Source organism: Bos mutus, chromosome 7, assembly GCF_027580195.1.
Source record: "Bos mutus isolate GX-2022 chromosome 7, NWIPB_WYAK_1.1, whole genome shotgun sequence".
NCBI classification, from domain to species: Eukaryota; Metazoa; Chordata; class Mammalia; order Artiodactyla; family Bovidae; genus Bos; species Bos mutus.
Genome location: NC_091623.1, coordinates 50716428 through 50744345, shown reverse-complemented (window position 1 = coordinate 50744345; position 27918 = coordinate 50716428). Strand labels below are relative to the sequence as shown.

General features: G+C 38.1%; 1 protein-coding gene across 2 annotated transcripts in view; it reads right to left on the bottom strand.

Moving 5' to 3' along the window:
* Nucleotides 1-27918, bottom strand: part of CNOT6 (CCR4-NOT transcription complex subunit 6) — an 81426-nt gene that overhangs the window by 15204 nt on the left and 38304 nt on the right. For both annotated transcript variants that reach the window (XM_070373505.1, XM_070373504.1), the window contains exons 3-4: nt 9565-9751; nt 7536-7621 (exon numbers count right to left, since the gene is read on the bottom strand). In XM_070373505.1, the coding sequence (XP_070229606.1) occupies nt 7536-7621; nt 9565-9751 (273 nt within the window). The remainder of the gene's footprint in view (nt 1-7535; nt 7622-9564; nt 9752-27918) is intronic.

Here is a 27918-nt window from a genome sequence, read left to right as displayed (position 1 = left end):
GACAAGATAGTGGGATAGCATCACTGACTCAATGGACATGAGTTTGAGCAAACTCTGGGAAATGGTAAAGGACAGGGAAGCCTGGTGTGCTGCAGTCCATGGGGTTGCAAAAGATCAGACATGAATGAGTGGCTGAATAATAACAATAAATGGATGAAGTCAAATGGTGTATTTCCCACAACATACGTGTACTTTTTTGAAATTCCTTTAAATTTATAATTAATCTGGCTTTTCATTGCCTGGAAAAATAATATACATAGGGTAAACTTAAAAAGTACAACACAATTCTGCAATTAAAACATGATGTTGAGCCCTCAAAATTAAGGAAGAAAAGTGAGTTGAGAGAAGCTGCTTCTGAAGAGATGAAGTAAACATACTTTTCCCTATTCTTCCTATCAAAAACAACTAAAGCCTCTGTAAAGAAACATAAGACTGAATGAAATGTGGTTAAGAAGGCAGAATGATCAGGGCCTGAGGAACACAGTAGAGAACTCCTTGAATTCACTATTTGCCTAACATACGCCAGATACAGAACTGAAAAAGCCAGCAACTTGAACATATAAATGGGAACAAGGAAAAAAAAAAAATCCAACAAAAGCTGAAGGACCAGGAAACGGCAACCTAACAAAACAAAACTCATAGATAGCAGCATCTTTATTCCAGCTAAATACCAAAGAAACAAAGAGCAACTACTAAAGATACACAAATAGATCATTCAAATGTTCTTAGACAAATTAAAACGGTAATATAAAAAGATGCTCAAATAACCATAGAAAGGCAAGAAAAAGAAAACAAAAAACCAAGCAAGGAGAAAAAATAGAAAACAAAAAATGAAGAGGCAGCTGTAGCCCCAATAAATCAATAATTACAGTGAGTGTAAATGGTCTAAATATACCAATTAAAACATAGAGATTGGCAGAATGGATTTAAAAACATGACCCAACTATATGCTATAAACAAGAAACTCACTTCAAATATACCAGTCTAAGCAGGTTGAAAGGAAAAGGATGGGGAAAAAAATCATGCAAATATTACTCAAATAAAAGCAGAAGTGATTATATCAATATCAAATACAGTAAATTTCAGAGAAAATTACCACAGCATGAGTGGTCTTGTGTAATGACAAAGGGCCAATCCTCAAGAAGAACTGGCAATTCTGAATCTGTACTCATTAAGTAACAAAACTCAAAATATTTTTGAGAGAGGGGTATTAATGTCTCCAAGTGTAATTTTAGATTTCTCTATTGTCCTTTCAAGTGTAATTTTACATTTTCCTATTGTCCTTTCTTTTAAATTTGTGGGTGTTTGGTTTTATGGCCCAGGCATGAACCTTTTTGTCCCTTGGGCATTGAACAGGAGTTGTATTCTGCTATTATTGGGTAGGTGGTCTATAAATATCAGTTATATCCAGTATATTTGTCTAATACCTCTTGGACTGATGGCATTTGTGGACTTTTGTCTGGTTCTATCAATTTTTGAGAGAGGGGTATTAATGTCTCCAAGTGTAATTTTAGTATGTCAAGACTGAGTATTGTCACCCTGTTTATTTAACTAATATGCAGAGTACATCATGTGAAATGCTGGACTGGATGAAGCACAAGCTAGAATAAAGACTGCCGGGAGAAATATCAGTAACTTCAGATATGCCGATGACACCATCCTTATGACAGAAAGTAAAGAGGAACTAAATAAAGAGCCTCTTGATGAAAGTGAAAGAAGAGACTGAAAACTCTGGCTTACCACTCAACACTCATAAAACTAAGATCATGGCATCCAGTCCCATCATTTCATGGCAAACAGATGGGGCCACAATGGAAACAGTGACAGATTTTATTTTCTTGGGCTCCAAAATCACTGCAGATGGTGACTGCAGCCATGAAATTAAAAGATGCCTGCTTCTTGGAAAAAAAGTTAATGTCCAACCTAGACAGCATATTAAAAAGCAGAAACATTGCTTTGCCAACAAAGGTCCATCCAGTCAAAGCTATGGTTTTTCCAGTAGTCATGTATGAATGTGAGAGTTGGACCATAAAGAAAGCTGAGTGCCAAAGAATTGATGCTTTTGAACTGTAGTGTTAGAGAAGACTGTTGAGAGTCCCCTGGACTGCAAGGAGATCTAACTAGTCAATCCTAAAGGAAATCAGTCCTGAATATTCATCAGGACTGATGCTAAGCTGAAGCTCCAATACTGTGCCCACCTGATACAAAGAACTGACTCATTGGAAAAGACCCTGATGCTGGGAAAGACTGAAGGCAGGAAGAGAAGGGGACGACAGAGGATGAGATGGTTGGATGCCATCACTGATTCAATGGGCGTGAGTTTGAGCAAGTTCTGGGAGTTGGTAATGGACCAGGAAGCCTGGTGTGCTGCAGTCCATGGGGTCACGAAGTGTTGGACACAACGACTGAGCAACTGAACTGAACGAGTATCACCTTGATACCAAAACCAGGCAAGGTGAGTATAAAGCAAACAAAAAACAAAAATACAAACATCTCTCATGAATAGAGGGTCAAAAATCCTTAAGAAAATATTAGGATACACACATGGGCAATAAATAAACTATTCATCATGATCAAGCAGATTTTATTCCAGGAATGCAAGCGTGGTTCAATATTCAAAAATTAGTTACCAAGCTAAAGAAGAAAAATTACATCATATCAACTGATATAAAACAGATATTTGAGAAAATTTAATACCCATTCATGATTTTAAATGCTCAGAAAAAAGACAGAAGGAAATTTCCTCAAATTGATAAAGAGAATCTACAAAATATCTACTGCTAACATTATACTCATAAATGAAAACAATACTTTCTAAGATCAAGTAAAAGGAGGGATATCTGCTTTCACAGCTTTTACTCAACATAGCGCTGGAAGTTCTAGTCAGTCAGTGCCATAAGGCAAGAGAAAGGAGGGGAAAGCATACATATTAGAAAAAATAAAATAAACTTGTTCCTGTTTGCAAGTAACTAATTTTCTACATAGAAAAAAAATTTGTAATTACCAAATAACCTATTAAAAAAAAAAAGAAAAACCAACTCCTAAAACTAAAATAGGGTTCTATGATGTAGAAGGATATAAAATAAAACTTTAAAAATCCATTATATTTCTATATACAGGGAATGAACATGAGGAGGGCACTGCAACAACCCACTCCAGCATTCTCATCTGGAGAATCCCATGGACGGAGGAACCTGCTGGGCCACAGTCCATAGGGTCACAAAGAGTCAGACACAACTGAAGCCACTTAACACACCACACAAATATTGGAATGAACACAAAGACAGCAAAATTTAAATACATTATGATTTATATTCACTCAAACAAAAAGACAAGTATTAAGTCTAACAAAATATTTACAGGACTTATATACCAAAAACTATACAACACTGATGAAAAAGATCAAAGAAGATCTAAATATATGGAAAGATATAGCACATTCCTTGATTGGAAGACACTACATAGTAAAGATGTCAGTTCTCCCCAATTTGATACAAGTTATCAAAATCCCAGCAATATTTTTTTATAACCACAGACAAAATTATTCTAAAATGTATATGGAAAGGCCAAAGAACTAGAATAGCTAAAACCATTTTTAAGAAGACTGCAGAGGAAGAATCAATCTATCTATTAAGACTTATTACTCTATTTCAAGTTCCAAAACCTATGTGATATTGGCAGAAGGCCAGACACAGGGACTGATGAAAAGAAGAGAATCTACATAGATATGTTCAACTGATTTACAAAAACAGTGCAAAAGCAATTCAATGGAGGATAAATTTCTCAACAAATGGTGCTGGAGCAACTGGGCATGTAGAGCTATTTTAAAGAGTTCTTAGACTTGACACCAGAAGTAAGCTCCAGAAACAAAAAAACTGATAAACTGGACTTTATCAAAATTTAAGACTTCTGCTATATAAAATACCCTGTGTGATAGTATGATTTACAATAAGAAATATATATTTACTTTCTGTCTGGTGTTCCTGGTACACAGATCCTAAAACTTCTGAAATTTCCTAAGTGATGAGATTGATAAAGATGCTTTATGTTAATGAGGTGATATTTGGATTTCTCTGAAAGACAGGGCTGATTGCTAAGAGAACTATTATGTGACTAGAAGGTTGGAACTTTCAGTCCCACCCCCAGAAGGGACAAAACACCAACAGCCAATGATCTAATCAACTAGACCTGCAAAATGGAGCCTCCATAAACACCCAGTAAGATGGTTAAACAACCCATGAAGATATATATCTATGGAATACTACTCATCAATATAATCAAGCAAACACCCAACAACCTGGGCGACTTTCCAAAGAATTAACCTAAAAAAAAAAAAAAAATCTCAAAAGGTTAGACACAGCATAATTCTATTTACATAGTATTTTTAAAAATAATTTAATTAATTAATTAATTTAATGGCTGTACTGGGTCTTCACTGCTGTGCAGGCTTTTCTGTAGGTGCAAAAAGCAGGGGCTGTTCTCCAGCTGCGGAGCACGGGTTTCTCATTGTGGTGGCTTCTCCTGTTGCAGAGCAGTGCCTCTAGGGCACTTGTGCTCAGGAGCTGAGACTCGCAGGCTCTAGAAAACAGGCTCAAAACTGTGGCACATGGGCTTAACTGCTCTGAGGCATGTGGGATCTTCCCAGATCAGGTATCGAACCTGTTGTCTCCTGCACTGGCAGGCAGATTCTGTACCACTGAGCCACCAGCAAGTTCTACATATTATTTTTGAAATAACAAAATTACAGAAAGTTTTTTCAGTGGTTGTAAGAAATTAAGGAGTGAACTGGGGCAAGAAGCAGCAAGTGTGGCTATTAAAGGGCAACAGGAGGGATCCTTTGGTGATGGAACCGTTCTGTACCTTGACTGTGCATATGTGTGTAGTTGCTCAGTCGTGTCCAACTCTTGGTGACCCCATGGACTGTAGCCCGCCAGGCTCCTCTGTCCATGGAATTCTCCAGGCAAGAATACTGGAGTGGAGAGCCATTCCCTTCTCCAGGGGAGCTTCCCAACCAATACCCTGGTTGTGAAGCTGTACTATAGGTTTGAAAGATGTTATCACTGGAGGGAAATTGGTAAAGGCATATGAATTGTTCTCTGCATTATTTCTTACAGGTTCATGTGAATCTTTTAAGTACCTCAAAATAACACATGTATACCTGTATGGATTCATTTTGATATTTGGCAAAACTAATACAATTATGTAAAGTTTAAAAAATAAAATAAAATTGGAAGAATAAAAAAAAAAAAAAAAAAAAAAAAAAAAGAAATTGTGGACAGAAAAAAAAAATAAATAAATAAAAAGCAGAGACATTACTTTGCTGACAAAAAAAAAAAAAAAAAAAAAAATGAATGTGCATCTAAGGTTATAGTCCTATCTTTCACAGTAGAACAATTTTGAAGAACATGGAAAAACTTAAAAAAAAAAAAAGTGACACATGCTAGCCTTAGGCAAACAACTTTAAAGAAAATGCTATGAACTGATTTACATGGCAGAAATACTCTGGCTCTGTATGAATGGATGATATAGGCAAATAGACTTGATTTTTGAACAAAGTGATACATTTTCTCTTTCAAATAATGAACAGTGATATGAGAAATTATGAAAGTTTTCAGAGAGAAAGGGTAATGTAACTGTTTTTTAGTAGCTAGCACAACATTACAATGCAAAGTTGCAAAGCTCAGGAAAATAACAGAGATCTGTCTTAAAACAGTGAAATTAAGTGAAAAGACTACTGTTATAGACAGATATGTAACAACGTCCAACAGAATTGCTGAGCCATACAAACACCTCAGTGAAACTATACTTCCAAGAGAGAATCATACAGCACAAATGTCAAATGGTAAAGGATCTTTCTGAAATGGAAGACCAAGGAATCAAAACTGAAGGTGCCATAAAGACTTTCCTACCCATCCCCAGCATTTACTTTCACAGGCTTTTACATACCTTAAATCAGTGTAAAACCTGTGACCAATGACCCTAACCTCAAATAAAGTTTGTAATCTTTAGAGGATGAGATGGTTGGATAGTATTACAGACTCAATGGACATGAGTTTGAGCAAACTCCAGGAGACAGTGAAGGACAGGGAAGCGTGGCGTGCTGCAGTCCATGGGGTCGCAAAGAGTCAGACATGACTTAGTGACTGAACAACAACAGCAAAATCTTTAGAGAAATGAATATAGGCTAAGGTTTGTAAATATATATATAAGATTACAAAAAAACCTTAAACCAGAAGGACATACAACAGTAGCTGCCCCTGAGAGGAGAAAAAGACTAGAAGAGGAACAAAGAAGAGGGCCTTAACATTCTGTAACGTTTTATTTCTTTTACATTAAAAAAAAGACACAAAAGTGACAAAATATTGCTAATTCTGGTAGTCCTTATATGGATTACACTTGGCTACATTTTATATTTTTCTGTTTTTCAAATTTAAAAACAGGAAAATAAGAATAAATCAGACTTACCATAGGGAAATAGAACAGAAAAAGGCTTTTGCAACTCACATTTCCCTGACATCCATTTTAAGAGGCCTCACCCAGTGTAACCATACAGATAAAACCTTTCCAAAGAACCATTTATAAAGGTGATGTCTGTTGAACATGGTTTTACATATATTTGTAAAGGTATTATTTATTTTCTTCCAATTGCTTTTGTGAACAATAACATTAATTTTATAATATGACATGGATTTATATAAACAAAACCTCATTCTATAACTATTTTTAAGAAGTAAAATTCTTGAAGACCTAACCATGTGATTTTGGGGTGGAAGGGGCGGCACAACACACAGCATGTGGGATCTTAGTTCTCCAACCAGAGACCGAACGCAGGCCCCTTGCAGTACAAGGGCAGAGCCACAGCCACCTGACGGAGAAGGAAGTCTCCCTGTGCTCTCTATTTAGGAATCAATTAGAGAGTAAGCTGGCCACGTGTACAAGACTAGTGAACAATCATAATGTGATTAAAAAAAAAAATTACAGGCATTAACATACACTTAAAATATAACTTTTAACCTTGCTGGTTTAAAAAAATATTTCTTAATACTTCTTACTACGTCAATTATGTCCCCAAGTTCTAACATATTAATGAAGTCCTTATAAATCAATTTTTTTTTATTTTTTAAAAAATGCTTAAATACTGGTCTTTATATTAGAGGATTCAAATGGATCAAAATTTTCTGTTTTCTGCACTTTGTAAGAATCTCCGCTTTTTGAGATCTGAACATTAAAAAAAGAAATAAGCTGTTTTACAGCATGATGAAATAAAGTCTGATATCAAGAATGTATAACCGAAACATAGAGGTGACTGAAATAAGGGCAAGAAAAGCAATGCTAGGCTAGGAGGAAAAAACAATAAAAGGACTAGCAGACAAGCTATCAGTGAAAAAGAGAAAAAACTAGTGGGCTGCATCTAACAAACTGATGCACTCTGGGTAAGAATGAACTGCAAATCCCGGCAAAGATTCCCTTATGCCTTCTTCAGACTCAAAGACATACATATAAACCATGAGCAGCACAAATACGGGAAGTCATACCTTTCAGGCCTAAAGTCTGCAACTGAAACAGTTTTCCCAGCTCAAAAGGTAGAACTCGTAACAGGTTGTTATTTAAATGGAGTTCCCTGTAGATGTAAAAATTCCAGGAAGTCAAAAGATATATTAACTTTAACAGCTAAAATCAACAATATGATTTCTAGGAATATAAAAATATAAATTCTTAATACAAATTTAGTATTATAAGCTAATGTCTAGTACAGTGCTTCTCATGTGGTTTAAAAAAAAAAAAAAAGACACAACAAAAAAAATCACAAACTGCCAAAGACATACATTTATAAAACACAGGGGGGGGGGGGAATCAATTATTGTAAAAGTGAGAAAGAAAAAGAGCAACAAAATATAAGCCCATTTTTTAAGAGCATGAGATTCAACAGATACATGCTGTGTATCTCACTGCAAGCTGGTGACACACTCTGAACTGGTACAGTCCAGAGACTGCCCGGGTCAGCACAGATGGAAGTCTCTCACACATATTCCAGAAAGTGGAAATGAAAACCCCGCCTAACATGTAAACTGTGAAAATAGAATTTAAGTGATCATATCATGCCGAAACAAAATACTTTATGGTAGCTGCATAAGTTTATGATTAATATTTTTCCAAATTTACTGTTTCACTTTATAAATAATGGCAGCTATATTAATAACCACTGATTATTTCAATGATTTGTTTTGCATACAAAATTTAACTATGAAAGACACCTTCAGTAGGAAAAAAAAGAAAGATCCAATATGAAGATACTGGTAATATCCTATAATAGTAAGTTTTGTCAATTTTTACATGTGAATGAGAACTACTTCTGAAATCCTTGGTTCTTAGAATTTAAAAGAAGCTTGGTTACTACTGAGTAAAACCAGAGGTTGGTGAGGCCATAAAATGAACAAGAAAAACTTGTTCTGAATACCTGTTATTTCCACATATATCACATAGGAAAGGAGGTCCTTTAAGTAAATTTGGTTCAGAGGATTAAAAGTCATGGTATATACTCATTAAGCCTGAAATTGTCAAAGGGCTGTCGGCAAACAACAGAGGTTTTAAAAAAAAAAAAAAAAACACCTCTCACAAGGTCCTTATACCTTTTTTTATTATGCAGGAAATGATAGAAAGCAGCAGAAAAAGTCAGTGTAATTGTTTTTTTTAAAGGCAGATAATATGAAATGGTACAAGATTTTCCATTAGGATTAACATAATAGCTAGAAATTGGCTTTATATTCAACTTGAGTAAATCTCATCTATCTTAGAAAACAGAGGTTACAGGAATCACCATTTACTAATACAGTATTTGCCAAACAGGGCTGCTAATAGCTTTTTAGTCAGTATCCCAAATACTGCTGATCTCAGCTGGGTCCTTATTACAGCAACTTCACAGATGAAGGAACACTCAGCAAGGTTATAAGAAGCTTGCCCCAAATCACACAATTTTTAAACGACAAAGTTTCTAATCTGAACTCTATGACTCCACATTCTATCTGCCTCCTATACTCCACACTACAGTCCCCCACATTCAATCACTAATTCTAGCTTCTTTCAAGTCCCATCTTTGTTACTATCATGCACAGAAGCCCTGGGACAGTCAAAAAGATATCACTAATTGGCAATGACTTCTTAGATCCTGTATTAAGGATAAGGGGCCCCAGAATTTAGTGGAGAAAAAGCACCTCAACTGTGTCACAAGTGTGTGCATATATGGAATAACACAAACACTTTGTATTTGTTTGCTCCACTTTGTCTTAAAATTTTGTTTCAAATATGAAGTATATTATACAAAACAGCAATGAAATAAGTGTTAGGCAATGGATCTACGTGACTTATGATTTATTAGCTGACATTCAATTTTCCCAGAAAACTTTCTTGTTTAAAACCTCATGTTTAATTTTGTTCAAATAACATTAAATTCACAATGTTGTTTCCTAACAAAGTGGTGTTTCCTAACAAAGTCATGTTTCCTAACGATATAACAATATTTTGTTTTAAGGGTATACAACTATGCACTGAGTTGAATCTGTATACCTGAGTGATACCATGTTTCCGAGTTCTGCTGGTAAACTTCGGATTTTATTAGAGGACAGGTCCAGATACACCAGATTGTGAAGCTTGGCAATGTCTGAAGGAATGCGGGACAGGGAATTGTCACTCAGATACAAAGCTGTCAAGTGAGTTAGTGACCACAAAGATGAGCTTAAGCTTCTTACTTTTCCTGTAAAAGAAAAAAAATGGGACAAGAATTAACTCTACAATTTGGTCTCTGGATTAAGTAACATTTAGAATTACTCATCATACAAAAAATTGTGAGAAAGGGGTCAACACCTTATTGATTCTAGAACAATTCACTGCTAGGATTAAGTTATAAACTCTCCACTTAGCAAACTAACCACAACTCATTTAAGGAAATATATCAGTGTTTAGATTGCATTGTTATTTTTAAGAGCACAATAGTTAAAAGACTTTATCCTTTAATTAGCCTCAGCTATGAAAAGAAAAAGTATGAGTAATTTATAGTAATAAGTCTAATATACATGAATCAACCAATTTCAGAGATCAGACACCAATCAAGGCAGGAGAGTGATCCGTTAAGGAAGGGAAACAAACAAGTCAGGTCTACTATTATCTGAGCTTACTTCTTGAACAGTTCAGCACAGTCAGGGGATTCCAGGGGAAGAACACTGATCTCCCCCAAGTACAAGATACCCAGCGAACGTCCAGGGAAGCCAAGATGACTAGAATTTATAAAGGCAGAGGAGCAGAGAGGAGAAAGATGAAGAAAGAGGTTTAGAGATTTGACTTGCCCCCTCAAGTTATCAACTAATCAGCAGATGCATGTGAGAAACTGCCTGAGCCAGAGGAAAAAAACACCCAAAAGGAGCAGAGGTAATAATCCCTAGGTTCACACATCACTCAGGTTCACACAGCACTTAATAAGGTAAAATCCACAATATCTGGCACCTAATTAAAAATTACTAGGTACACAAAGAGACTGTAAATCAGTCAATTAAGACCAGTCCACAAGAGATAACAATGATACAACTAGTAGAGATGTTAAAAGTCACTTTAATTATATTCTATACTGTCAAAAGCTAGACAGCTGAACAAGACAGCACAGATGCTCATATTGAACTTTTCAAGTTGAACACCATGGTTAAGAGGAGATGGAGAATGACTGCTAGTGTATTCAGGGTTTCTTCTGGGAACCATGAAAATGTTCTCAGATTAACTATGGTAAGGGGTGCACAACAAAATATATACAAATTACTGAATTTGTACTTTAAGTGGGTGAACTGTGTGAATTATACTGTTACCAATTATAGCCGCCACCAAAAGAGAGACAGACAGACACACAAACACATAGGCAGAAAAATTCCCACATTAATGCAACGATCTAGCAACCCAGAGAGATATTGTCAAAAGTGAAGGCAAACTACAAGATGAAAAGAGCTATGGAGATGGATGGTAGTGACAAATGCACATTATGAATGTATCTAAAAAGCTTTTCCATAAAGAGTATTTTGGAACCAGATGGGTTCACTGGTGAATATTACCAAACATTCAAAGAAGAATTAAAAACAATTCTATACAAATTCATCCAGAAAACTGAAAAGGATACTTTCCTACTCATTATGAGGTCAACACCATCCTGATACCAAAACCACACAACACTAGGACAAGAAAACTACAAAACAACATCCTCATGAACATAAATGTGAATTTAACAAAAACAAATCCAACAATACATTAAAAGGGATAATGACCAAGTAAGATTTGTGCCAGAAAATGCTAGGTTTGTTGAACATTTTAAAAATATAATTTAAAAAATGTTTTCTCAGAAAAGAAAGCATTTGACAAAATCAGTATCCATTTCTGACTTTTAAAAACCTCTCCTATCGGTTGATTTTTCAGCACAAACTAAAAATTTTCATTTTTATTTTAAAAACAATTTTTAAAAATTACAGCAACCCCATAGACTAAATAGCCTGCCAGGCTCCTCTGTCTTTGGGATTTTCCCAGCAAGAATATTGAAGTGGATTGCCATTCCTTTTCTAAGGGATCTTCCTGATCCAGGGATCAAACCTGTGTCTCCTGCATCTCCAATTTACTGCTGAGCTACTGGGGCCAAATGAAGACTGTTATATAAAAACCTCGCGGTTAACTGCAAACCAAGTATAAATAGATATACACAAAAAAAAGGAAGTAACTGAAACAACACTAAAGACAGTCATCAAATCACAAAGAATAAAAGCAGGGCAAAAAGACCTAAAAAACAACAAAACCATGAGCAAAATGGTAATACTGATTATATATAAATCAATAATTACCTTAAATGTAAATGGACTAATGTTCCAACCAAAAGATAAGAGTGGATGAATGGAAGCAGAAACAATACCCATAAATATACTACCTACAAGACACTCATTTCAGAACTAATGATACACACAAAGTGACTGAATGAAAAAAGGAAGTGTATGCAAAATGGAAACCAAAAGAAAGCCAGAGTAGTAATACTTTTATCATACCCAAAAAAAAAAAAAGAAAAATCACCTTTAAAATACAGACTGTTAGAAAAGACAAAAAAGGACACCACATAATGATTAAAGTATCAATCCAGGAATATTTATAACAATTGTAAACATATATGCACCCAACATAGGAGCACCTCAATACATAACGCAAATACTAACACAGTATTGACCAATGACACATTAATATGTCTTTTGTTACCTGTGCGTTATTGACCAGGGAGATCAATAGTTTTAGAGAGTGGTACAATTAACATCACTATGCGAAGTTGTTAGAACTTAAAACTTATCAAGGGTTCATTATACAACTTGTGGTTGTTATTATCATTCACATTTTGCTCCGTTAAGATTTTGTCAACCTTCTAAATATTATAAACACAAGTTTATTACTGTAAAACTATCACAAATGACATATCACAAAATTTCTCATTTGAAAAAGAGCCCCCTTCAAAGATCCACCTTGTTAACTATCAGGTAAAATAAAAGAACATGTTCTAGAGGAAATAATACCCACAGGACTAAAAAAGAATCCTGCCAGAAAGTGGAGAGTCTGCGCTTCCCAGGGAAAGCACAATGAAACGGTATATTTGTAATAGATGTTCTGTTCCTCTGCACAGAGATGCCTGATGTACTGTCTATCACATGCTAACAAAATATTAGAAGGCTTTAGAAACACATGTACAAAGTTTCAAATAAATACATTAAGTGCAAAAAAAAACTTGTTAGTATTTACTCAAACATGAGCATGTCAACATTCACTTACATAACAAATCACCAGCCACAGGCATTAAGTTTGTGTAAAAATTCCCCTGGTCGATAATGTGTCAACAGACATAAAAGGAGAAACCAACAGTAACAACTGACAAGGCATCAGAGAGAAAATCAGTAAGGAAACAAAGACTTTGAATGACACATTAGACAAATTGACTTAGTTGATAAACATATAGAACATTCCATCTGACAGCAGTAGAATAAACATTCAAGAGTACAGGAATATTCCCTGGTCCTGGAAGACCCCACATGCCTCAGAGCAAAAGAGCCCGTGTGCTACAATTGCAGAGCCTGTGCTCTAGAGCCTGAGAACAGCAACCGACGAAGCCCACACATCCCAGAGCCTGTGCAACAGAAGAGGCTACCACAATGAGAAGCCGAGCACAATGAACAGCAGACCCCACTCACAGTTAACTGGAGAAAGCCCATATGCAGCAATGAAGACCCAGCAGAGCCAAAAATGAATGAATCAATGAATGAATCTTTTACAAAGTCATCGGATTATCTCAACAGATGCAAAAACACTTCTGATAAAATTCAAATCCATTTATGACAAAAAATCTCTCCAGAGATTGTGGGTTCTCTCCAGCTAGCATCATACTTAACTATGAAAAGCTGCAAGCATTCCCTCTAAGATAGGGATCCCCAATCTTCACACTGGTCCATGGCCTGTTAGGAACTGGGTTGCACAGATGAATGGCTGGGGTAGCAAGGAAAGCTTCATCTGTATTTACAACCTCTCCCCATTGCTGACAACACCATCTGAGTTCCACCTCCTATTAGATCAGCAGTGGCATTAGATTCTCATAGCAGCATGAACCCTACTGTTAACCACATGCAAGGGATCTACACTCTGAGCTCCTTATGAGAGTCTGAGGTGGAGCTGAGGCACTGATGCTGGCACTGAAGAGCAGCTGCAAATACACATTATCATCAGCAGAGAGGTTTGACTCACAGAGACTATAATAAATCAACTGCTTGCAGACTCCTATCAAATCCCTATCAGTGAGTGGCAAGAGACAGTTAAGCAGCATCTGGTGTCAGGGTTTACAGTTGCAAGTAAGTTGACATACTTCAATTGTACAGCTGCATCTGGTGGCAGGCTTTAAGTCAGAATTCGACACTATTTTAGTCCATGAGTGGCCCACCCATTATCTTCTTTACCACTTCCATCTGTGCCTCTTTCCTGCACTGCATACTGTCTCAGTCAGTTTTGGTAAGCCCACAAGGTAATCCCAGCCAAAATGAGTAAAACACAAACGTTGCTAGAGAGTGTCTTTGAACAAAGCGAAAGACCCATGATGAGACAGCAGAAGACTCCAAGACTACTAACAAAAAGAAAGCTGTATTTTAAATACCAGAGTCCTATTTAAATTAGGGGTTCATTGCAACAAGTGATTCACATTCTCCAAGGCCACTTTATGTAATATGTGGCAACCAGTTATCCAAGAAGCCATGAAGCCATGAGAACTGCTTCACCATATGGAGACCAAGGATACTTCATTAAACAACAAGGCTTTAGAGTTAAAAAACAAACATGCAAATATGAAAAACAGAAGCAATTACTGAAGGCCACCACATCATCAAATGTGTCTGCACTGAGAGCATCATTCTTAGTGGCTAACTGCATTGCTAAAACTAAAAGCCCTTTACTATTGGTGAAGAGTTGATCCTGACTGCTGCTAAAGTTCACTTATAATGAACTTTTAGGAGATGCTGCAGTTCAAAAGGTGACATGAGTTCCTCTTTAGGCTAACGGCATAAGTAGACGAATGGATTAAACAGCACCATTATTAGAAAGGATCAGTAAGTCACTGTTGCACACAACCCACGTTGAAAGTCTATGATGTTCACAAAAGGACAAAAGTGCTTGTCTCTGTGTGATACGTGCATGAGGATATGTTATATACACTTTTGTGGCAACAACATCACAGCTGCAGAACTATTCAAAAATGATTACACATCAGAGAAACAGAATTGGTCATTTTGTGTCTGTATATGCATGGACAGAGTGGTTGCCATGACTAGATGGTTTGTTGGTTTCTTTCAGTTCAGTTCAGATGCTCAGTCATGTCCAACTCTTTGTGATCCCATGGACTGCAGCACTCCAGGCTTCCCTGTCCATCACCAACTCCTGGAACTTGCTCAAACTCATGTCCATTAGGTCCATGATGCCATCCAACCATCTCATCCTCTGTCATCCCCTTCTCTTCCTGCCTTCAATCTTCCCCAGCATCAGGGTCTTTTCCAGTCAGTCAGTTCTTCACATGAGTTGGCCAAAGTACTGGAGCTTCAGCTTCAGCATCAGTCCTTCCAATGAATATTCAGGACTGATTTCCTTTACAATTGACTGCTTTGATCTCCTTGCAGTCCAAGGGACTCTTAACAGTCTTCTCCAACACTACACTTCAAAAGCATCAATTCTTCGGCACTCAGCCTTCTTTTTGGTCCAACTCTCATATCTGTACCTGACTACTGGAAAAACTATAGCTTTTATTAGATGGACCTTTGTCAGCAAAGTAATGTCTCTGCTTTTTAATATGCTGACTAGGTTTGTTGTAGCTTTTCTTCCAAGGAGAAAGCATCTTTTAATTTCATGCTGAAGTCACCATCTGCAGGGATTTTGGAACCCAAAAAGAATAAAGTCTGTCACTGTTTCCACTGTTTCCCCATCTATTTGCCATGAAGTGATGGGACTGGATGCCATGATCTTAATTTTCTGAATGTTGAACTTTAAGCCAGCTTTTTCACTCTATTTTACCTTCAGCAAGAGGCTCTTTATTTAGTTCCTCTTCGTTTTTTTTTTTCCCATAAGGGTGGAGTCATCTGCATGTCTGAGGTTATTGATATTTCTCCTGGCAATCTTGATTCCAGCTTATGCTTCATCCAGCCCAGCATTTCGCATGATGTTCTCTGCATATAAGTTAAATAAGGAGGGTGACAATATACAGTCTTGACCTACTTCTTTCCCAATTTGGAACCAGTCTGTTGTTCATGTCCGGTTCTGACTATTGCTTCTTGACCTGCATAGAGATTTCTCAGGGGACAGATAAGGTGGTTTGGTATTCCTATCTCTTTTTCCACAGTTTGTTGTGATCCACACAGTCAAAGGCTTTGGCACAGTCGATAAAGCAGATGTTTTTCTGAACTCTCTTGCTTTTCCTATGATCCAATGGATATTGGCTATTTGATCTCTGGTTCTTCTGCCTTTCAACAGGAGAACATTGGATCCTACCAAAATAAGATACTCCAGGTCCAAGGGCAAAGGAGAAGCCCCAAGAAGATGGTAGGAGGGGTGAAACTGCATTTAGAATCAAACCCCAAACCCACCAGAGACTCTTGGAGGGCTCAAACTAAACCTTGTGTGCACCAGGACCCAGAGACCCCAGTGAGACTGAGCCAGACCTTCTTTTGAGTGTCTGAGTGTCTCCTGCCGAGGCACAGGTCAGCAGTGGCCTGCTGCAGGGACAGGGGCTCTGGCTGCAGCAGACCTGGGACACATGGCATGTGGCATAAGCCCTCTTGGAGGAGGTCGCCATTAGCCCCACCATAGAGCCACCGAGCAGACGACCCACAAACTGCAGAACAATTACACCAAAGAAATCCTTGCAGTGTTAAGAAAGTTCCAGGACCCACAACAGAGTTCCCAACCTGGGGATCCAGCAAAGGGACTGAAAATCCCCAGGGAATCTGACTTTGGAGACCAGTGGGATTTGATTACAGAACTTCCACAAGACTGAGGAAACAGACTCTTGGAGGGCACAAACAAAACCTGGTGCGCACCAGGACTCAGGAGAAAGGAGCAGTGTCCCCACAAGAGACTGAGCCAGACTTATCTGTGAGTGTCCAGGAGTCTCCGGCGGAGGCGTGGGTTGACAGTGGCCTGCTATGGGGTCAGGGGCACTGAATACTACAGTGCTGGCTTAAGTCCTTTTGCAGGAGGTCACCATTAACCCCACCATAGTTTGGCCTCAGTCCAAACAATAGGGAGGGAATACACCCGCACCCATCAACAGAAAATCGGATTAAACATTTACTGGGCATGGCCTTGCCCACCAGAACAAGACCCAGTTTATCCCACATCAGTCTCTCCCATCAGGAAGCTTCCATAAGCCTCTTATCCTTATCCATTATAGGGCAGAAAGAATGAAAACCACAATCACAGAAAACTAACCAAACTGATCACATGGATCACAGCCTTGTCTAACTCAATGAATGAGCCATGCCACATAGGGCCAACCAAGACAGATGGGTCAGGGTGGAGAATTCTGACAAAATATGGTCCAATGGAGAAGGGAATAGCAAACCACTTCAGTATTCTTGCCTTGAGAACCCCAGGAACAGTATGAAATGGCAAAAAGTGGTTGCATTCAACGCCAAACTGGAATGATGGGGATGACAACTGAACATGGGGATTTCTGACATGTTTCAAACATTGGCAGAGATTTTCAAAGAGACTGAGCCAGGGCCTTCTTTCTCCCAGCTGGTGCATGATCACCTGTCTCAGCTTTCAAGTAAGTTTGAGAATTACTTCCCAACCACAAAAGACCCTGAACTGGGAAGGAATAGATCCACAACCCATCTGTGAATAAGACAGGTGAAACGACTTTGTCCTTGCTAGAAAAGGATCAACTGCTTGAGAGAGCAAACGATTTGGCCTTTAAAGTATGTTTGAGACACCTTCAAATCTCCATACATTCTGGATTAAAATCAAGGTGGAATAGCCTGAGATGGCCACAAAAGCACTGAAAAGCCTGCTTCCATTTCCAACATCCTATCTTTGTGAAAAGGGGTTTTCTGCAGTGACAGCAACTGAAACGAGATTAGAGTAGACTGGACACAAGCAACACACGGTGGGCATCACTGTCTCCCATCATTCCAGATGGCACCATCTAGTTGCAGGAAAACAAGCTCAGGACTCCCACTGATTCTGCATTATGGCAAGCTGCGTAATTATTTCACTCTGCATCATAATGTAATAATAATAGACATAAAATGCAAAGTAAATGCAATGCACCTGAATCCCCCTGAAACCATCTCCCTCAATCTCCTGGTCTGGGAAAAATTATCTTCCATCAAACCAACCCTGGTGCCAAAAAGGTGGGGGAGTATGGCTCTAAGATCAGGAACAAGACGAAGCCCACTCTTCCCACCTTCATTCAACATAGTCTTGTTGGAGGTCCTAGCCACAGCAATCAGACAAGAAAAAGAAATACAAGGAACCAAATTAGGAAAGAAGAAATAAATTGTCACTATTTTGCAGATGACATAACTATACACAGAAAATCCTAAGGACACCACCAGAAAACTACTAGAGTTCATTCATGAATTCAGTAAACTTGCAGGATATAAAGTTAATATACAGAAATCTGCTGCATTTCTATACACTAAAAGCAAACTATCAGAAAGAAATTAAAGAAAGAATCCCATTTATTTTTATTCAGAAATAATAAAATACCTAGGAGTAAACCTACCTAAGGAGGCAAAAGACTACTCCAGAAACTATCAGACTCTCACTGTCTTCCTGTTAAGAAGCCAGTTGCTGTGAAGTTCCTAAGGTGTACACATTTCTGGGTAGTGCCATGAGATTTACTTGTCTCTTGCATGATAAACTGGTAATCAGGAAAACCTTTATTTTGTGGATTTGGAAAGAAAAATCAAGATGAATCATAATTTGTTTTGAAATTTATTTGTAAATTTCTGAACCAACAGCAAATGTAGATTAATGCATCCAGAAGATTCAAGCCATTTCTATTCAATCACGTCACTGTACTAAAGTCATAACCTGTTAACCATTATATTACTTTCTAGCTCTGAAACTATTTTTAATGGAAAATTCTTTTCCAGTTATCCAGCTTTATAATTAAATAATCTTGAATTAAAGATGAAAGAAATTGAAGATACAAGTAGATAGAAATGTATATTATGTTCTTGGATTAGAAGAATCAGTATTGCTAAAATGATACTATCCAAGGCAATCAACAGATTGAATGCAATCCCTACCAAATTACAAATGGCATTTTTCACAGAAGTGGAACAAAGAAATTTTCATTTGTATCAAAACCGAAAAGACTCTCAAATAGTCAAAACAATCTTGAGAAAGAAAAACAAAGCAGGAGGAATTATACTCCCAGACTTTAGTCCTACTGCACAGGACTCAAAACAGTATGGTAGCAGCACAAAAACAGGACAGGACAGAAAGTCCAGAAATAAAGCGGCACACTCATGACAATCTATGTCAATCTGACGCTCATGACAATCTATGACACTCATGACAATCTATGTCAATCTATGACACTCATGACTATGTCAATTTATCACACTCATGACAAGCTATGTCAGTCTGACACTCATGACAATCTATGTCAATCTGACACTCATGACAATCTATGATACTCATGACAATCTTTGTCAATCTGACACTCATGACAAGCTATGTCAACCTATGACACTCATGACAAGCTATGACACTCATGATAATCTAAGTCAATCTATGACACTCATGACAAGCTCTGTCAATCTATGACACTCATGACAATCTATAACACTCATGACAATCTATGTCAATCTATGACACTCATGACAATCTATGACACTCATGACAATCTATGACACTCATGACAATCTATGACATGACAATCTATGACACTCATGACAATCTATATCAATCTCTGACACTCATGGTCAACCTATGACAAAGGAGGCCTTCTCTGTCAAAGAGTATACAACAGAGAAAAGACAATCTCTTCAATAAATGGTGCTGGGGAAACTAGAGAGCTACATGTAAATAAGTGAAGTTAGAACATTCTTTAACACCATGTACAAAAATAAAATAGATTTGGATAAGAAAGCTATGGTATATATACACAATGGAGTATTACTTAGCCATTAAAAAGAATACATTTGAATCAGTTCTAATGAGGTGGATGAAACTGGAGCCTATTATACAGAGTGAAGTAAGCCAGAAAGAAAAACACCAATACAGTATCAGATCAGATCAGATCAGATCAGTCGCTCAGTCGTGTCCGACTCTTTGCGACCCCATGAATCGCAGCACGCCAGGCCTCCCTGTCCATCACCAACTCCCGGAGTTCACTCAGACTCACGTCCATCAAGTCAGTGACGCCATCCAGCCATCTCATCCTCTGTCGTCCCCTTCTCCTCCTGCTCCCAATCCCTCCCAGCATCAGAGTCTTTTCCAATGAGTCAACTCTTCGCATGAGGTAGCCAAAGTACTGGAGTCTCAGCTTTAGCATCATTCCTTCCAAAGAAATCCCAGGGCTGATCTCCTTCAGAATGGACTGGTTGGATCTCCTTGCAGTCCAAGGGACTCTCAAGAGTCTTCTCCAACACCACAGTTCAAAGGCATCAATTCTTCGGCGCTCAGCCTTCTTCACAGTCCAACTCTCACATCCATACACGACCACTGGAAAAACCATAGCCTTGACTAGACGAACCTTTGTTGGCAAAGTAATGTCTCTGCTTTTCAATATGCTATCTAGGTTGGTCATAACTTTCCTTCCAAGGAGTAAGCATCTTTTAATTTCATGGCTGCAGTCACCATCTGCAGTGATTTTGGAGCCCAGAAAAATAAAGTCTGACACTGTATCCACTGTTTCCCCATCTATTTTGCATGAAGTGGTGGGACCGGATGCCATGATCTTATACTAACGCATATATATGGAATTTAGAAAGATGGTTAACAATAACCCTGTATATGAGACAGCAAAAGAGACACTGATGTATAGAACAGTCTTTTGGACTCTGTGGGAGAGGGAGAGGGTGGGATGATTTGGGAGAATGGCACTGAAATATGTATAATATCATATATGAAACGAGTCACCAATCCAGGTTCGATGCACGATACTGGATGCTTGGAGCTGGTGCACTGGGACGACCCAGAGGGATGGTATCAGGAGGGAGGAGGGAGGAGGGTTCAGGATGGGGAACACATGTATACTTGTGGCGGATTCATTTCGATATATGGCAAAATCAATACAATATTGTAAAGTTAAAAAATAAAATAAAATTTAAAAAAATAAATAAATAAATTTAAGACCAGATACTGAAAAACTCCCAGAGGAAAATATAGGCAGGACACTCTTTGACATAAATCACAACAATAATTTTTATTTTGGATTTGTCTCAAAGTAAATAAAAGCAAAAATAAACAAATGCAATCTAATTAAACTTAAGTAGCTTTTGCACAGCAAAGGAAACCACTGACCAAACAAAAAACCTAGTCGATGGGAGGAAATATTTGCAAATGTTATGGCCTGTCAACATAATATTAACATTAATATCAACATATTCAACAGTTCATACAACTCAGTATCAAAAAAACAACCAACCAGGACTTCCCTGATGGTCGAGTGGTTGAAAAATCCACCTGCCAGTGCAGGAGACTTGGGTTTGATCCCTAGTCTGGGACGAGTCCACGTGCCTCGGGGCAATTAAGCCCACACACCACAACTACTAAAGTCTGTGTGCACTAGAGACTGTGCTCTGCAACATGGGAAGCCACCACCACGAGAAGCCCACGCACCAAGTGGAGAACGGCCCCACCCATTACAACTAGAGGAAGCTCGTGGGTAGCAGCAAAGACCCAGTGCAGCCAAAAAAAAAAATCCAACCTGATTAAAAAATGGGCAGAACTGAATAGACAGTTTTCAAAAGAGGAAATACAGATGGCCAACAGGTACATGAAAAGAAGCTCAACATTACTCATCATTCAGTTCAGTTGCTCAGTTGTGTCCGACTCTTTGCGACCCCATGAACTGCAGCACGCCAGGCCTCCCTGTCCATCACCAACTCCCAGAGTTAACTCAAACTCATGTCCATCGAGTCGGTGATGCCATCCAGCCATCTCATCCTCTGTCGTCCCCTTCTCCTCCTGCCCCCAAACCCTCCCAGCATCAGAGTCTTTTCCCATGAGTCAACTCTTCACATGAGGTGGCCAAATTACTGGAGTTTCAGCTTTAGCATCATTCCTTGCAAAGAACACCCAGGACTGATCTCCTTTAGAATGGACTGGTTGGATAAATATATGAATTTAGGGAAATACATATTCAGACCAGAGCAGTTGGAAGCACATTTTAATGTAGGATTTGATTGGGTATTTAAAAGGAAGCTGTCCAATAAGACTAGTCTCAACTTTCCCATGTCTTACAGTCTTACATTTTCCCTTCTTTAATATTCATTTCAAATATTTCGCTCCCTTCTCTCTTTTTTTTTTTGGCTGCACTGCATTGCATGTTGGAGCTTAGTTCCCCAACCAGGGACTGAACCTGAGTTCCATGTATTGGAAACATGGAGTCTTAACCAGTGGACCACCAGGGAAGTCCCTCAAATATTTCTAATGGGGCAAAGACTGAGCATAAAAGGAAAAATAAGATAGGTTTAAGTGGATTTATTTGAAAATTAACTAAATTATCTGATTAGTAAGGGACAGATAGTGTGAAATGAGAAAAGTCAGCCAAATTTAAAAGATGAAGGGGCATACTGTTATGGTCAGCTGTATTCATTACCTTTTAAAAATGATTGACTATTGAATTATGAATTCCCCATCATGTCATGTTTCAGAAAATGGGATAACTATCTTCAGAATAATTCATTTATTTCTTCTTGAAACCACAATGAAATAACACCTTACACCTGTCAGAATGGCTATCCCTGAAAAGAACACAAATAAGAAATGTTGGTGAGGATGAGGAGCAAAAGGTACCCTTCTACAATGCTGTATGAATGTAAACTGATATAGCCACTGTGAACACGCATATGAGGTTTCTCAAAAAATTAAATATAGACTGCCATAGGACCCAGAATTCCATTCCTGGATATATATCCAAAAGAAACAAAAACACGAATTCCAAAAGATACATGCTTTCCAATCTTTATAGCAGCATTATTTACAACTGCTAAGATACAGAAGAAACCTAAGTGTCCATCAATTGATGAATGGATAAATATATATATATAGTGAAATACCACTCAGCCATTAATGAATTCTGCCATTTGCAACAACATGGATGGACTTTGAGGGTACTGAGCTAAGTGAGCTAAGTCAGACAGAGAAAAATAAATACTGTACAGTATCATTTATATGTGGAATCTAAAAAAATATAACTAGTGTAATAACAAAAAGGTGGTACATTCACAGATTCAGAGAACAAGCTAGCAGCTACCAGTGGGAAGGGAGGGCAATACTGGGGTGAGAGGCACAAACTTCTGTGTGAAAGGCCACAAGGATGGACTGCACAACACAGAGATTACAGCCAATATCATACAATAACTGTAAACAGCATGTAACCTCTATAAACATATGAATTTTTTAAAATTTTAATAAAAATAAATCCCCTTATACACGAAAAAAATTTTTAAATGCTCAGTAAGCTAAGAACTTCCTCAATCTTGATGAAGGGCATCTACAAAAAGCGTAGTGATAAAGAAATAAATTCTTTCCCTAAGGTCAGAAACAAAGCAAATATATCTACTCTCACCACTACCATTCAACATTATATTGTAGGTTCTAGCTATTCCAAGACAAGAGAAATTAAAAAGGCAGATATAAAAATCTTTATTTGCAAATATCAAATCATCTATGTAAAAAAATCCTATGGAATCTATGAAAATGCTACCAGTAGTGAGTTTAGCAAAGTTGTACAGCAAAGATCAATATACAAAAATATCTACTGTGTATCTGTATGCTAGCAATAAACAATGAGGAATTGAAATTTTAAAATTGTAGCATTTACAATTCAGTTCAGTTCAGTCGCTAGGTCGTGTCCAACTTTTTGCGACCCCACAGCAGCCTGCAGCATGGCAACGCTTCCCTGTCCATTACCAACTCCCGGAGCTTGCTCAAACTCATGTCCATTGAGTCAGTGATGCCATCCAACCATCTCATCCTCTGTTATCCCTTTTTCCTCCTGCCTTCAATCTTTCCCAGCATCAGAGTCTTTTCTAATGAGTCAGCTCTTTGCATCAGGTGGCCAAAGGACTGGGGCTTCAATTTCAGCCATCAGCCCTTCCAACAAATATTCAGGATTGATTTCCTTTAGGAATGACTGGTTTGATCTCCTTGCTGTCCAATGGACTCTCAAGAGTCTCCTCCAACACCACAGCTCAACAGTATCAATTCTTCAGCGCTCAGCTTTCTATATGGTCCAACTCTCCCATACATACATGACTACTGGAAAAACCACAGCTCTGATTAGACAGACCTTTCTCAGCAAAGTAATGTCTCTGCTTTTTAATATGCTACTAAGTTGGTCATAGCTTTTCTTCCAGGGAACAAGCCTCTTTTAATTTCATGGCTGCAGCCACCATCTGCAGTGATTTTGAAGCTCAAGAAAAGAAAGTCCATCACTTCCATTGTTTCCCCATCTATTTGCCATGAAGTGATGAGACCGGATGCCATGATCTTAGTTTTTTGAATGTTGAGTTGTAAGCCAGCTTTTTCACTCTCCTCTTTCACCTTCATCAAGATGCTCTCTAGTTCTTCTTCACTTTCTGCCATAAGGGAGGGTGGTGTCATCTGCATATCTGAGTTTTTTGATATTTCTCCTGGCACACTTGATTCCAGCTTGTGATTCATTCAGCCCGGCATTTCGCATGATGATCTCTGCATATAAGTTAAATAAGGAGGGTGACAATATACAGCCTTGACATACTCCTTTCCCAATTTGGAACCAGTCTGTTGTCTGGTTCTAACTGTTGCTTCTTGACCTGCATACAGGTTTCTCAGGTAACGTGGTCTGGTATTCCTTTCTCTTGAAGAATTATCCACAGTTATATATTATTATCTATCAAACTTATGTTAACACTTAGGGACAAATTTGACCAAAAAAAAAAAAAAAGTGCAGAATCCAAGTATATTAAGAACTACAAAAGAATGCTAAAAAAAAATGAAAGGAGTCCTAAGTAAGTGAAGAGATAACCTCTACAGTTGATCTTTGAACAATGCAGAGTTCCCCACACATAACTTACAGCCAGTCCTCTTAATATGCAGTTCTGTTCAGATTCAACCAACCTTAGATGGTGCAGTACTGTAGTACACATTATTGAAAAAAATCTGCACCTAAGTGGGCCTACGCAGTTCAAACAGGCAAGTTCAAGGCTCAACTGTATATGGTGGAGTTGCCAACGTGTTTGGCAGCTAAAGAGACAACATTCACTAATTCAGCCAACATTTAGTGACTAGTGTGGCATGGCAACAGAATGGTAATAAGACAAAGTTCCCAACTTCAGGATTTTTTTATGTGAGCTCCATAATCAAAATAGCAATCAGCAATAGGAAAATGAACAACAGATAAGAACAAGTAACTTAATAAAAAACAAAGGGTCAGTCATTTTACAAAGTTCATTTCAGTAATAAAAGAGATGCAAATCTAAATAAAACATTGCTACCAATGCAAATAGCAAAGTAAGAAGATTAATACCCAGTACTGGCAAGGCTAAGAGGGAAAAACACATTCATTATGGGAAACATACAACCATATTTTAAACCAATCTTGTAATAACAGCTACTAAAATTTAACTTTGAATATTCTTTGCCCTATCACAATTCTACAATTAGAGGTTTATCTTATAAAAATATATTCAAGAATGCCAAGAAATATATACTATTGGTAGTAGGGAAAAATGTGAAATAACCAATGATCATTAATACAGTATACTTAAATTATGACTCATATACACAATGATATTCTGCAGCTATTAAAGAGAATGTAGTAGAGCTATATACAATGATATGGAAAGATGGTCAACATAAAGAGGAAAAAAGCAAATTTCAAAACATTACAGTACTCCATTTGGGAAAAGATGTTGGTTTAAAAGATCAACAGTTATAAAAGCAAAAGAATGTAACACTATAGAGAAAGATAAATCTCTACTGACAGAACTAGGCTATTCAAGAAACTAAGGTTCCTAATTTTCTGATAGAGGTCAAAGAAGAATACAGACTTTCTGAGGTTCTGATGATATCTATTTATTTTTCTATAAAAACTAAACATATTCATGAGCACTCAAAAATTTGCATTCCATTTTAAGCAGTTTATAGTGACTTCAGAAACGCTGGGATTATCCTGGTCTAAGTTAAGAGCCCTGTTTTGATAGGCAAATTCATTCTAAAGTGTCCAGAATTCTTAATTGCTAAATACCAAGAAACAGAAAGAATCTCACTGGTGCTCCCTGAAATCAAAGGGATGATTAGCAAACAGATTAGGTATAATTCAGTTCAGTTTAGTTCCTCAGCCGTGTCTGACTCTGCAACCCCGAGAAGTGCAGCACGCCAGGCCTCCCTGTCCATCACCAACTCCCAGAGATTACCCAAACTCATGTCCATCGAGTCGGTGACGCCATCCAGCCATCTCATCCTCTGTCATCCCCTTTTCCTCCTGCCCCCAATCCCTCCCAGCATCAGGGTCTTTTCCAATGAGTTAACTCTTCACATGAGGTGGCCAAAGTATTGGGAGTTTCAGCTTCAACATCAGTCCTTCCAAAGAAATCCCAGGGCTAATCTCCTTCAGAATGGACTGGCTGGATCTCCTTGCAGTCCAAGGGACTCTCAAGAGTCTTCTCCAACACCACAGTTCAAAGCATCAATTCTTTGGCGCTCAGCTTTCTTCACAGTCCAACTCTCACATCCATACATGACCACTGGAAAAACCATAGCCTTGACTAGACGGACCTTTGTTGGCCAAATGTTTCTGGTTTTGAATATGCTATCTAGGTTGGTTGTAACTTTTCTTCCAAGGAATAAGCATCTTTTAATTTCATAGCTGAAGTCACCACCTGCAGTGATTTTGGAGCCCAAAAAAATAAAGTCTGATACTGTTTCCACTCTTTCCCCATCTATTTGCCATGAAGTGATGGGACCAGATGCCATGATCTTAGTTGTCTAAATGTTGAGCTTTAGGCCAACTTTTTCACTCTCCTCTTTCACTTTCATCAAGAGGCTCTTTAGTTCCTCTTCACTTTCTGCCATAAGGGTGGTGTTATCTACATATCTGAGGTTAGTGATATTTCTCCCGGCAATCTTGATTCCAGCTTGCGCTTCTTCCAGCCCAGCGTTTCTCATGTTGTAAGTTAAATAAGCAGGGTGACAATATACAGCCTTGACGTACTCCTTTTCCTACTTGGAACCAGTCTGTTGTTCCATGTCCAGTTCTAACTGTTGCTTTCTGACCTGCATATAGGTTTCTCAAGAGGCAGGTCAGGTGGTCTGGTATTCCCATCTCTTTCAGAATTCTCCACAGTGTATTGTGATCCACACTGTCAAAGGCTTTGGCATAGTCAATAAAGCAGAAATAGATGTTTTTCTGGAACTCTCTTGCTTATTCAATGATCCAGTGGATGTTGGCAATTTGATCTCTGGTTCCTAGGCCTTTTCTAAAACCAGCTTGAACATCTGGAAGTTCATGGTTCACATATTACTGAAGCCTGGCTTGGAGAATTTTAAGCATTTCTTTACTAGCGTGTGAGATGAGTGCAAGTGTGCAGTAGTTTGAGCATTCTTTGGCATTGCCTTTCTTTGGGATTGGAATGAAAACTGACCTTTTCCAGTCCTGTGGCCACTGCTGAGTTTTCCAAATTTGCTGGCATATTAAGTGGAGTACTTTCACAGCTTCATCTTTCAGGATTTGAAATAGCTCAACTGGAATTCCATCACATCCACTAGTTTTGTTCGTAGTGATGCTTTCTAAGGCCCACTTGACTTTGCATTCCAGGATGTCTGGCTCTAGGTCAGTGATCACATCCTCATGATTATCTGGGTCATGAAGCTCTTTTTTGTATAGTTCTCCTATGTATTCTTGCTACCTCTTCTTAATATCTTCTGCTTCTGTTAGGTCCATACCATTTCTGTCCTTTATTGAGCCCATTTTTGCATGAAATGTTCCCCTGGTATCTCTAATTTTTTTGAAGAGATCTCTAGTCTTTCCCATTCTGTTGTTTTCCTCTTTCTTTGCACTGATCGCTGAAGAAGGCTTTCTTATCTCTCCTTGCTATTCTTTGGAACTCTGCATTCAGATGCTTATATCTTTCCTTTCTCCTTTGCTTTTCGCTTCTCTTCTTTTCACAG